The sequence below is a fragment of the Haemaphysalis longicornis genome, unplaced genomic scaffold (assembly GCF_048455015.1).
Source record: "Haemaphysalis longicornis isolate Haplotype H1 unplaced genomic scaffold, Haemaphysalis longicornis Haplotype H1 scaffold_9, whole genome shotgun sequence".
NCBI lineage: Eukaryota > Metazoa > Arthropoda > Arachnida > Ixodida > Ixodidae > Haemaphysalis > Haemaphysalis longicornis.
In genome coordinates, this window is record NW_027526460.1 from 129,131,054 (window position 1) to 129,144,588 (window position 13,535).

General features: G+C 47.0%; 1 protein-coding gene across 1 annotated transcript in view; it reads left to right on the forward strand.

The window, feature by feature from the left end:
* LOC144153687 (protein 5NUC-like) overlaps nucleotides 1-13,535 on the forward strand; it is an 81,405-nt gene that overhangs the window by 39,614 nt on the left and 28,256 nt on the right. The window contains exon 5 of the mRNA XM_077685359.1: nucleotides 2,111-2,311. Within this exon, the coding sequence (XP_077541485.1) occupies nucleotides 2,111-2,311 (201 nt within the window). The remainder of the gene's footprint in view (nucleotides 1-2,110; nucleotides 2,312-13,535) is intronic.

The following is a 13,535-nucleotide window of genomic DNA, read 5'->3' on the forward strand; positions in this document are numbered from 1 at the left end:
TAAGTTGGTGATAAAATTGGTATTGTAGTTATCTGGGAATTTTAACGGACCGAACTTGCATTTTATCTTCATGGCCCCTTCAGATGGTAAGACTGGTCGCATTGGTTTTTACGAAAGGAGGTAAAACACAACATAGACTGTAGAAAAATAAAGCAGGTCACACGGTTTCCCACCAGATGGTGCATAAGCAGTGCGAGCGCGGGAAAATTGAATTGGGTTCACAAAATCGGCATTGCACTTACCTAGGGAGGAAGCAGAGAGGTGGGAAAGATCCTGACGGGTGGAAAGGAAGAGAAAAAAGGCAGTTACGTTGTAGGGACGGCAGAGGACTGTCGTCTTTCGATGATGCTTTGAGATGAGCCAACAGATACGGGGTCGATTTTTGATTTGCAGAATTGTGTAACTCTAGCTTTTCAAAGTAGTAGTACTAGTATGAATTTTTGGATCAGGCGGACTTAGCCTTGCATAAGTGCCGGCAATTTCTCTCGTCCGCAATATTATATCAGATAAACGCAATGTCGCCACACTTCACTTAGTCATATTATAACAGAGACGCGCAATGTCACCGCACCTCACTTAGTTCTGTAGACTGCAAGAATCCCAGCAAGAGACGAGACACTTCTCTTCCGACAATGCAGAGGTCGCTCGAAAAAATGTCCTCCGTTGTAGCATGGGACACTCCTAGCGTCTGAAGATCACGGAAAAAAAACTCGTCCGCTCAAGGTTGGTTTTGCAGCAGTTTAAATGTAGTGGTCAACGTCACCGGTCACACCTGACAAGGGGTACAAATGGCTATAATTATACCCTGATTTCACTAATAATAAAACACTTACGGTTTTGTTTGTCACATTTGTAAAAAGCAGCCTTCACACTAAGCCTAATACCATAGTGAAGGTGAAGGCGGCGGACGTTTTTACGCCGCACAAAAAACTTAACAAAAGCTCGTAAATGCCAAACTTATTTCGATCCAGTTACTAAGGCATAAGCTAGCAATTAACTATTTCGTTATCGGTGCAGAGAATAGCCAAATAATTCATGTAATACCAACGTATTTGAGTTGATTCCACGCTACTCGAACAGAAGGATTGTTCGCGTCGTATTCGCTTCTAAAACCAAAATCTTTATGCTCGCTTGCTCCAAATTAAACGATACAGAAGAGAGGTAGGGCAGGACACAGCTTATTTGATCCGAATCGACACTAGTTCTACACTATAGAAGTAACGCGATCCGGACATCTAAAGTGCGGAAATCGATTCGGGGAATTCGACCTCTAATCCGAGCAGGCAGCACAGCGCTGCAACGGAGAACTATCGGATTGCGCAACAAGAAAGACAACGCGGAAGAGGCATACCCATTGTGTGGCAGTAAATGTGGCTGAAGTCAGGTCATTTTTAGCTATGCCCCGCCTTTCAGGGTGCGCGCCATGGAGGAAAGAAAGCGCAGGGGAGGCCCCTTTATTTCCGTCATGCAGCCACCAATTGGTATGGCTTAAGAATGCACAGCCAGCTTTCCAATTTCTGTTGAATTGTTTTCTATAACTCTTTGAAAAATACAGAGGAAAGTGACGGAAAATAAGATTTTGGATTTCTCGAGTTTGAAATTTGGATCTGTCTCTCATGCAATAAGATCAATAACATTGATATCACTCAAAACTAGACAGTCTGCACTTTGTAATGGTAGATTAGCCATGTATGTGGCGCTAGCTGATGCACACCAGTGATCATACAAACGTCCAAAACGGACAAGCACACCCTGCACCTTAATCTGGGATGATGCGCTGAATTCCGTAGTTTTTTTTACAATGTTAATGCAGTGGTTTCACGCCATGGGTAAAACGGCATGCTTACGAGTACCTGTTAGTTTTATACGTGCTGAGCTTCACTGATCTCTCACAATGCCCGCTGGAGGAAGTGACACAAGTGTATAGGAGGTGATGTAACTTTTTCACGTCCATCGGATGCCCCTGGCAATCGCGTTCTAGCAACGGCGCCGAAGGACGGCCCACCTAGGTCACCACCGGCCACTCTGACTCAGCTAAAGGATACCGTCAGCAGACGTGGTCTTTGGCCTTGTGCTGACGTGTGTCTCTGGACCTCTTTTTCTCTTCCAGGCAAAGTTCGCTTCACGGACGAGGTGGAGTGCATCCAGCGGGAAGCGATCAAGCTCCGGGCAGCCGGCGTCTCGATCATCATCGCCATGGGACATTCTGGAGTGTTACGTGACGTAGAGATCTGCCAGAGCGTGCCTGAAGTCAGCCTCGTCGTAGGGGGGCACTCGCACACCCTGCTCTACTCAGGACCGACGGTAAACGGTACGCGTACTGTTTTCTTCTACCGACAAAAGCTCCACACGTCTGCACCTGACACCCCGCTCGAGATCGAACGCATAGGACACACCTGTGAGATCGTACAGGGCACACTTATCAGCTGGGGAAATGTCGGGAAAGTAAGCAGGTTGGGGTGTCGAGCTTGTTAAACAACAAATAAACTGGCAGAGAGTGCACGAAACGTCTAAGGAGGTAGGAAAAGAACACGGTCACCAGTTGCTTACGTCTGCTCAGGCTGCCTGAGCAGGGCGTGAAATGAGGAAACGCTGAACTGTCTGAGAAGCGATATTGAGGTCTGAGAGATATATTAGCGATTTCAAACTGTCTTCTAAAATCGCCTTGGTCGGTGGTACGAAGGCCCGCACAGAAGACTCCGATGAAGCCAGAGATTACAGTCGCTCTCTTCTGCTAGCCCAACATTAGCGAAACGTGCTGGTGATAGTAAACGGATGAAGTAAGTGTCGCGTTTCAGTAACGCAGGAAAGCTATAGGAGACAGTGAGCCTCAGAACCATTATACTTACTGCTGGGAACTCTACCCTCTGGTTTGGTTATTTGTTATGTTGCCGGCGTCTGGCCACGCCCAGCTTCCTAATATTAATTAGAAGTGAGGTGCGCGTTTTTGTGTCTTTCTTATGTATACCACGCGGGCTACCTTCGCTGATAGGAAGAGTGTATCGCCTGTCGTCGCTAACATAGAATGTTTGTCTTTCATCACCGATGTTCTAAATCTGATTAGACCGTTCAAGAATATTCAGGCGCAAAGATGAATGTTTGCAGAGCAAACGCAGCGGCATTCGATTCGCCGACGCTCGCCTGTGCAAATGTTGACAGCTCCTTCACCGCTTGTGCATATTTTAAGTTATTAGCGCAGCGCAAGTTCACTGCAATAAACTCCGCTCTATAAAGAAACCTGCGTGTTCTTTGGCTATGTGACAACATGAGAGGTTTTGTGAAACGACGACAGGACGACAGATGAAAACGAAACAGCAAAGGGAGCGACCACAAGGGACTCCCCTTGCAAGATTGATTTTGCGGTTGAACGCGCAGACGCAGCACGGGCGATGAGGCGTGGCGTAGTGGAGGGCTCCGGATTAATTTTAATCATCTGGGGATCTTTAACGTGCGCGGACATGTCGAACACACGGGCGTATGCGCTTCTCGCCTCCATCAGAAAAGCGGCCGCCGCGGCCAGGAATCGAATTCGCGCCCTTGGGCTTAGACCCTTAAATTTTTAAGGGACAACCCAGGAAATCCAGTATCATGTGCAATCGTAGAAACGAATTTAAACGATGTCAGTTAAAGGCTAGAGCTGATCGAAATAAATGAATACTCAGGAAAGAATTCGGATTGGGATGTTATTGTCTCAGTACAAATAAATATGGATGAAGCCAAAGGTAAAAGAAAAGATGAGCTGGTGGCACAAGGCAACACAAGGTACTGTTGACAAGTGAAAAAAAGGCATCGAGAGCACACGCAATCACGAAGGGCGGGTATGGAATCAGACAACATGCGACAGAACTCGGATAATCACCGCCACAAGAAAGTGGAAGTAAAGAAAATGATACAGGCAAACACAAAATATAAAAGCGCCAATATATGACAGAATTACGAAATGACGACAGCCCATCAAGGAAGTTTTGGATCCTTAGGCTTAAAAAACGATCTCCATCAACAATATTAGTGGATGTGAATGGAAACGCATAACGAGCAATGGTTGGTATATTTCAATGTGTTCCTTTTTTACGTGCCTTGTATTCTACTATTAATTTAGCCCCTCCCCTCTACAATGCGTATTGTAACCCGGAGGGTAATAAATAAATAAATAAATAAATAAATAAATAAATAAATAAATAAATAAATAAATAAATAAATAAATAAATAAATAAATAAATAAATAAATAAATAAATAAATAAATAAATAAATAAATAAATAAATAAATAAATAAATAAATAAATAAATAAATAAATAAATAAATAAATAAATAAATAAATAAATAAATAAATAAATAAATAAATAAATAAATAAATAAATAAATAAATAAATAAATAAATAAATAAATACAGACCAGTCAAGAGATATGCAGTAAGTGATACCTACCTCCACCGAGGGGTACAGCGCCACGCAAGACTACGGAAAGGAAATAAATTTGACAAATATTGACTGTAGAAGAGCAGAGGAAAAGGTTTCCTCCCAAGAAGCAGCTTTTTCGGACGGAGCAGATAAACCCACTTTCACCATTAAGTATAAGCCACCATTGATTAGGGCACTACAGAACAGGAACCAAAGCAAGCAAATACAGTACGGCCCTCTCCAGAGTACGACCAATTTATACATAAGGCAAAGGAAACAACGCCAGGATTGATTGATTCATACAAAACACTAACATGAGTGATCTACATACTTGTATTGCAGATTACAAAATGAGAAATTCAAGCATGAGTGCAAGAAAATGACATGTTAGGCGAACTACAGAGTGAATGGAGATAGGACAGGTTCGTGGATGATTATTTGTGCTAGCACTAACACCCCGCTAGCACAAAATGTCACGAAACGTATCTGCTGCGTATATTCCAGACGAAAAAAAAAATGGCTACAAAACGACTCGGAAAAGACGCCCGCCGTTGCGACGTCTGAAACGTCTGCTAATATCCGGTGGCTCAGCCTTTTCTAGATAATTTAAATACATTTTTGCAAACGTCAAGAAAAATCCGGTTTGGAATATGAATTATAAAGGACCTGTAAATTTCGTTTTGGATGTAGTACTGAATCGGCGTACAGGACGTCTTGTATACGCCTGAGAAATGCCGTTTTAAAACTAGTCGTCTGGACACAAATAAAATCTCTTTGTTGGCTTATTAAAATGCCACTCTAGTAGCCTACAGACGATTATCACGTGCCTTTTGTTCTTGCTCTACACACCATTGTCGAATAAAATAACAGAAACAGCACAGTGCACGGTAAAATACAACGCACCGCACGCCGTCCGCGCGTTACACTATCTTCGGATTAACAGATACCCAATCACTCTAAACATCTGATTAAATTCAGTGCAACCCACTTGCAAACACTATAATGTATGATTTACGGTTTGATTCTACTCAGAAGTATTAGTGTGAACTTAAGATATACATACGTTTATTTCAATAAAACACCACTGTTCGGTAGCAGTAATGAACGTCGATCTAGTTGGTATGGTTGCATGCTTCTAATAGCGCTAAGACGACTTTGTCCCCGTCGTGTTGCCGCTGTTCGAAGTAGACACCTATTCGATTCAAATATATGCGAAAGCACTGTATAAGCGTTAGGCACCCAATAGAAAACACTAAAAATGAAGACAACACATAAGTTTTCTACTAACTTGACCAAATGAACCGAATCTGAGCACGGTGGCCGCACTGGCCGCACTGCGTGGCCGCACTGCGTGGCCGCACTGCGCCCGCACTCGCGCTTAAATGAACCATGAAGAGAAAACACAACTTCGTTTAATTTGAAAGAATTAGGATTCAGTATCTCACTCAGCTCCATTACAGCCACAAAGGATATTTTTTTAACGAAAAAATACAAGAAGTATGTAAAAACTTTCAAATTTTGTACCACAGTGACGTGTTATGAGTAAGAATGGCGTCATACGGGCCAACAATAAAACATAATTTTCAGTGCGTTAACTGCACGTTAGCATTCAAGTGATGCGGTCAAATGGAACTAGAGGCCCCATTACGGACGTCCAGTCATGTGTCGTCTCGACAGGTCAGTTAGGCGGCCGCCAATCACACAAACAAGGTTCCGTGACGTCATAGAAAAGTTGCGGGAAATTGGCTAGGGGGTCGCGACTGCTTCACACGTTTTATTTCATAACTCCGTTATTTGTTTAAAGATTGCGATGATATTGTTATCATTGTTATCGGGACTAAGCAGTCTTTCTAATAAAACCAACTTGTATTTTGTCTTCATGGCTCCTTTAATGCGCGCTTCGTTACAGGACTGCTTTCCCTTTGGACCTTTCAAAGCGATGTGCGCATTATTGGTAGCCCAAGAATTGCCACTGGTGCCTCTAGTCCCTTCGCCGCAGAAACGCCGTTTCAAAAAGGGCCTTTTCGGCGAATCGTCCAGTCCAAAAACAAATTGGCACCGTTTCCTACGTCGAGAAGATGGATACAGCAGTGCTCACGTAAAACAGAATTTCAAAAGCCCCTTCCCTGCGAACTGCGAGGCGAAAATAAATCGGTCTCTCCGCAACCGTATTAAGAGCGTCCAACTTAGTCGGAAATCTGTTTGACCAATTATCTCCAAAGTCGACGTTTCCAAAGCCAAAGTCAGCGTAAACAAAGTCCAAAGCCAAAGACAGCGTAAACGTAGACTTTCTGTGGAGTGTTCTGACAGTATACAAGGCGTGGTTGACAATTTCATACAGTTTCTTAAGGCAATTAATCAATATACCAGGTGTACCAGAGATGGGAACGGCAGGCACACCCGTCGCAGGTCAACTAGAGTATTGAGACAGGGGTGCCCTTTGAGCCCATTACTCTTTGTGAGCACATAGCAGCCTTGGAAAACAAAATGAAAGAAAATTCCTAGAGGTACACCTTGTCGAACATCCGTCACGGCAAAGTGTAGAACAGCGTATTCGAGAAAGCTATACGCACGTGACGTTGTTGTTTCGATTGATTGTAGTATTTAACGGGCCGACGCAACGCAGGCAATGAGGCGCGTCGTAGTGGAGGGCTGCAGATTAATTTTGTCCACCTGGGGATCTTTAACGTGCGCCGAAATCTCGTACACACGGGCGTTTTTTGCTTGTCGCCTCCGTGGGAAAGGCGGCCGCCGCGGCCGGGAATCGAACCCGCGTCCTTGCGCTCAGCAGCACAACGCCTTAGCCAAAGAGCCACCGCGGCGGGTTGGCGTTGTTGTTTCAGATGATAACCAGTGAGACATTTTCTTCCCCCCAATACAAAGACTTTGTTACTCGCCTGGCTTCTTTGCGACAAAGCGAAAACTTGGCTAACACCCGCAGTGGGTTCATCCTTGGCAAACTTGGCTAACATCCTGGGTTCATCCGGCATATCCGCACCAATTAAATTCCAATCGCTACTGCACAATCTCCCGTCCCTTCTAAACAGCTATAAGCACACGGACAACTTTAATTTTCGGGAATTGCGAAAATATTTTCTGACCTTGTAAATGAATTTGTAATTACCATGAAAATTCTCCAATTTTTGTTTTTTTTCTCTGCAAGTTGTAGATGTTTGTGCTGCTTGGTTTTAATTTCTTGTCTGTTATCTTGTGGTGTTTGGTATTGATTTCGCATAATTTACACCCCAAAGCAAATCCTTCCGGCCAATTTATGTGACCTGCCATTGAACTGAAAGACGGTTTAACCAGATTTACGTTTTACTTGTTTGCAGTTTTTGTATATTGGATGTGTATATATTCTATTCGGTTATGTCACGAAAGTGCGTAAAGTTTTGATGTTGTCATTGTCGCTACTGCCATGTAACCGTTTGCTGGGGCAGCTTTTAGCTCAGCAACTTAGACACAAATTACTGGTAAATAAAAGAAAGCTACTTGTCCCACAACATACCGCCGCCCATAAATACTTGTGGTCAGGAAGCCACAAATCCGGGGTAAAATTTAACCCTTAGAAGTCAGAACATGACGGTTTTTAGCAACAGTAGCACTGGCGCAGTGGCACTCTAGCGCAGCAAAGCACCCAGAGTCCAGAAATAAAAATAGCTTGGTGTGTCAACAAACAAATCAAGAAAGACAAAATGCAAGTTTGGTTGATTCGAAAGATTGCCTCGTTAGAATAACACTGACAGCACATTTAACGCCCACTTCACTCAGACAGGGTAAAGAATTAGGAACAAAGAGAATGGCCATGCGACCCACTCGCTCATTTCCTGCAGTCGAACCGATGATGTATCATGGGCAGCTGTGCGATTGGCTGAGGCCAGCAAAAGCAAACGTAGGTTAGGCAGGACTTATCAGCTTGCAGAACGAGCAATTTGCGCTTAAATGTAATGCGTATTTATTTTATAGCAGCATAAAGTACGCGTAAACGTAAAGGCACCAGTGCGTACTGCTGTTGGTACTGCGCGAACTGTGCTTGTTATAGCTGCACAGCAGTACTGCCCTTTGGGGTAATATCACACGACACTAGACGATTGGGGTAAGCGACATTGTTTTACGTGACCCTGTTTGTCGAGCATACCCAATATTTCCCGAAACGAATCCGTAACAAAAACAAGCCAGGTGAAAATGCGTTCAGAAACAAGGCGAGTGCGGACAGCAGTCCTGAACGGTATCGTGGCGACATCTAGGAGGAATGACAGTAAAAAAAAAAAGCGTTTCGCAGTTGGCTCCAGACGAAACAGTGCACTAACGTTTCCTCGAACGCTTCCTCTGGATACGTCATCGCAGATGTCACGAAACACTCAATGGATCGGGAGAAATAAAGTTTTGGCTTAAATTGTTAGCTGTCTCGGTGAAGAAAGCATCATTTGCTGCCGGACAAGCGCTGGGGAACTACAAGACACCAAAGCTTTCGGACAAAACAAACATATTTTGTGTGCATGGCCCCTTTAGGAAGTTGAAAAAATTAAGGCCGGTTCCACGCTAATGAAATCTGACGAAACAGCGGAGCTATTGTTGTCAGAAGGGAAAAGGTTTGGGCGTGTTGGTTTACAGTCTCACACAAAATAAGCGCACTAAGAAACAGAGGACGAGGCTTGGATGCTTGTCCTTTCCACGCCTCGTCCTCTGTTTTTTACTGCGCTTGTTTTCTGTGTGGCAATTATTGGCGTCCACGCGCGATCCAGCTCTAGCGTTCTAGCCCTTCTGCGTCCGCCGTTCCCGTGACGCGTACTGCCTGGCGACGCCTGGAGTTCGCCGGCGAGAGCACTGGGACATTGCAACCGTTCGCAGTCCAGGCCGGGAAAGGCCAACGGATGGCCGCGCTATATCTAGCACACCCCTTTCTTTCCCCGTGACGTCATGGTGACGGGTTTGCTTTTTGTTTTTACAGCCAAGCTTTACTACTTTCGCCCAGCGGTTTCGCGGATGATGCTCAAGTTAACCTTTTGGCCGGAGACACACCCCCGGCGACACACCCCTCGCAGCGCATCGCGTGATTCGCCGGGCCCGCTGTCGGCGCTGCGCACAAGGCCACGTTTTAACTTAAAGGAGCACTGACACCAATTTTCGGCGTTAATATTATTGCACAGTTCGCTTCCTTCACTCAACATAATACCCTGGCTGAAATATGAGCGGCCTGCGACGCGAAGAACGTAGTTCAATTGGATCTCATTTATCGCGCCGACGGAGCAGCGCGCGGGGCGGCACTCAGCAAATGGACATCAGCGTGACGTCAATCCAAGAGCGGAAAAGAAGTGACGCGACAGCGCTCGTCAAAAACTCGTGACGTCCCTTCACGCGCACGACCCCACGAGCGGCGAGCGGGCGCAACACCCTCTCAGGCGGGCGCCGGTGACGTCCGCACAAAGCGGTGACGTCTGTCCGGGAGTCTGTCATATGCGCCGTTCGGGATGAAAGCGCGGGAATTTGAAACAAACGATTTTCAGGCCGTTCAATGTAATTAACTATCGCGCGCTGAAGTATTTGAAGGGCTGTTTCGGGTTCGCCAGACCATTAAGCATCGATAAAAACAATAAAAGTGGAACATGAAATTTTCGTGTCAGTGCTCCTTTAAAGGGGTCCTGAAATGCCTTCCGCCGATGCATAGATGTACATGTAACCAAGTAAAGCAATGTATCAGCAATCTCCTCCTGCAAGAATTTTGTTAAAGCGATGAGTATTAGCTGAGAAATCGTAAATCGAAAACCGCGCATTATCGTCGCGCCGTATTTCCTCCTCCTTTCAACTGTTTCTTCTCTGTTGGCCTCCCCTCCCATGATGCTTCGCTCCTCAGCGGTGACGTACTTCCGCTATTGCGCTCCCACAGACTGCCGTCTGCTACGGGCCAGCTCTTTCGGCTTTTTCATCTTTGTTGACACCATGGACACTCCTCTAAAGGCTGGAAAAGCGAACGAAAGACCTGGCCGCATGTGTGCGGCCTGGCCTTGCCCTTTCGCGGTGTACGTAGCTGCAGTTGGTATCGGTGGCGAACTCGCAGCCGCGCAGGGAGAATCGTGCGCTCGTTCCCTTTGGTGCACCGCGCACTGTTTATCCAAAAAGCGCGGTCTCAGATGTGGGCCCGCTCGTGCCGGGTCTTATTTTGCGGCGGTTGTAATTCCTACTACCGGCGGCATGTGAAAAAAAGACATTTTAAACCGACACAGAACCCGTGCACGCCGGATCGGATTGCTTTATCAGTGGCGATGAACGGGAAGGCGCAGAGCAAACCAACGCCGCACTCGAGCAGCGAGCATCCGTGTTCTGCCAAGCTGCACCCGTGTGTTGTTTGAACTTTTTTTGATAGTCGTAAAATGTTCAGGCACTCCGGCACTCCGCCCGACTCCGCTAGCAGATCAGCCGGCGAGTCATTTCGGAAAACATTTAACAGATGGCGCTGTATGCACTAGCATGTCGCAACGCAAAACTGATGAGACGTTCTACCAGAGTCCTTCAATGTAAAGCATTGAAGGACTCTGGTTCTACTAAAACTCCCCTCGCGATGTTTACGTAGCGGTACGCAAAAAATTAGCGTTTAGCGTATGCAAAGGCACAAACGCTGTACTAAAACTCTCTATTAGCAGCAAAATAGCGTGCGTACGTGAGGCTGCTTGCGTTTACAAAGCTGCACGCCGAGCGCTTACGTTTCAAACCTAGTGACATCGTTTAAATACACTCGCAAGCACAGTGTAACGTAGTCACATATCAACCGTATGTTCAGGCGACAAGCAAGATATTATTTTATGTGGGACGGAGATTGCGCATAAAGGCCCGTTCGCACTTGCGACGAAAGCGAGCGAAAGCGATGGGAATTTCGTCGCTTTGTCGCGCGACGATCGTGTTTGTCGAATTGTCGGGAGAAATTTTCGTCACGCGACAGAATTCCCGTCGCTTTCGCTCGCTTTCATCGCAAGCGGGATTGGAAAGTTCTGCCGCTGCCGTCTGCTACGCAGCGCGGAGGCAACCGCGCGATCTGCTCGGGCCGGACGAACGCGCACACTCCCGCACGGCAGCGCCCCAAGCGGCAGCCGGCCGCGTACATCGCTCCCGGCGCCCGCCTGGGGACCGCCCTCGGCACACTAGCAACACTAGCCAGCATATTTCAGGCACAATAATGGAGGAAAGATCTTTTGCTTCCGATGAACCAAGTTCTTTGCCCCTGTGTTTTTAAATACGTGAAGTGGTTAGCACGTCGCCCTCACGCAGCTCTGTATCGTCGTAGCATCGCTGACTGTCCGAACGAAGCTTGCAGCTAAGCCAAAGCAGCGACCGAAGCTGTGTGTGTGTGTGTGCATCGCCTCCTGTGTGTAGCGTTCGTTTCGCGATGAAATGCGACGTTGTACTTCTGCGGGTGGATAGTGCTTCCCATGGTCTGGATTATCTTTCTCGAACGATGAACGACTCAACCTCGCATGGGGTATGTGTAGTGTGCCTGGCTAAAAGCCTTCTCGCTTGCGTGCCAGAGCTCAGTGACTTGCTGTTCGTCCCCGCAAACAAGGCGCGAGGTGAGTGCCGAATTTACGACGGGCAGGAGGAAGCAACCGATCGTCTGTCAATCGCGGTTCAGACTTGCAACGCATGTTGTGACGTTGTGTTCGTTCGAAACGCATCTCTGGTTTGTTTTGAAGTTGAATAAAATGTATCCGTCAAACCCGGGCATTCGGCTCAGGGCGTTCTCTGCGATTGCACGAAAGAAGTGCCACGGGGCTTCAACGCTTTCTTTAGGGAACGTACTCAGGTAAGAGAATACCCATGTCGTGTTATGGCCGTGTTGCATTCAATACGAACGGTTAAGCGTTTGTTTACACTTGTTTCGTTTGTCGTAAAATGTAGCACTCCACTCCGCTGGCAGATCAGCCGGCGAGCCGACGCTGAGCAGACGACTCATCTCTTTGCCGGAAGTGCGTGAAAAAGCCGCCCAATAGCAGGATGTCTAGCTCATGACGAACATATGGGAATCGATGATGTAGACATGTGAAGATGGCGGCGTCCAAAAACACGAAGGGAAGGGTGAGAAAAAAGCGACAAACTTTGCAACAAAAGTGTGAGCTTTCCGCTGTGCCTAAAAGAGTAATACTTGGCACAGCTGACGTTGACGACCCAATCTAACGATTGCGCTAGTTTATTTAGTGTGCTCAAAATGCCTTTCAGGGCCCCTTTAACGGCGGCGGCCGCTACGGGAGCAGCCGCTCAGCTGATCGGCAGCCGACCAAAACCGCCGCCTCCCATGCTTGCGCCCCTGGGTCATCTCGGGATATGTGACTCTTCTTGCGCCGCGTTCGCCGTGAAACAGGAACGCCGCGTTCGCAGGGAATGAAAGCGAGGCCGGGCCTCCTTCTGTTAGCGTTTATCGGGACCGAACGACTTTGAGCAGTGGTCGGCAATACAGCTACATCAAAGGTCAACAAAGTGAAACCAAGACTCAACCAGACTAAGCCAAGCTTTTGCATTGCGTATACGAGGTTAGCTGAGCTAAGCCGGAACCCTTTTTTTTCCTTGTTTTGGGTATACTCTCGCTACCAGAGCTGTTTTGGCTCATCGCCGCGCTCACCGAAGCAAAACTTTCTAGCTCTACCAGCCAACGGTTCTTTTGTGGCGTGCGGGACGACAAACTCCCAACGCGTCGGAGGCAGTGGAGGGGGCAGGGAGGGGGGCGGAAGGTTTCACTCACGGAGCACACTAGAGATGGCGCGGCGAATTTATCCAGCGTTCCCCGCACGGAAGTGCCTGCTCGCCGGTGGCTGCGGCGGCGGTACGGCTTTGTCGTCTGCTTTAGCGACAGTTATTTCGGGCCTGTTCTGGTGCAGCTTTGCGTCAATTGCGCGAAGCCTTCTCACGGGTTGATTAACTTGTTGGACAGCACCTCCAGGGTAACCCACACCCGACGGAATTAGGTAGTCGTACGGCAAACATATGTAAAGGATTGGTTTGCAGGGCGGGAAAACAATATGTACAAACCACATACAGACGTCTGGCCGCTAGAGAAACGCTACCTTTTGCGCACTCCTTGCAACGAATGGGGCTCCGTTTTCTAAATTGGTGATTACCAATTCGGTTGCTTTAAAGGAGCCATGAAGAG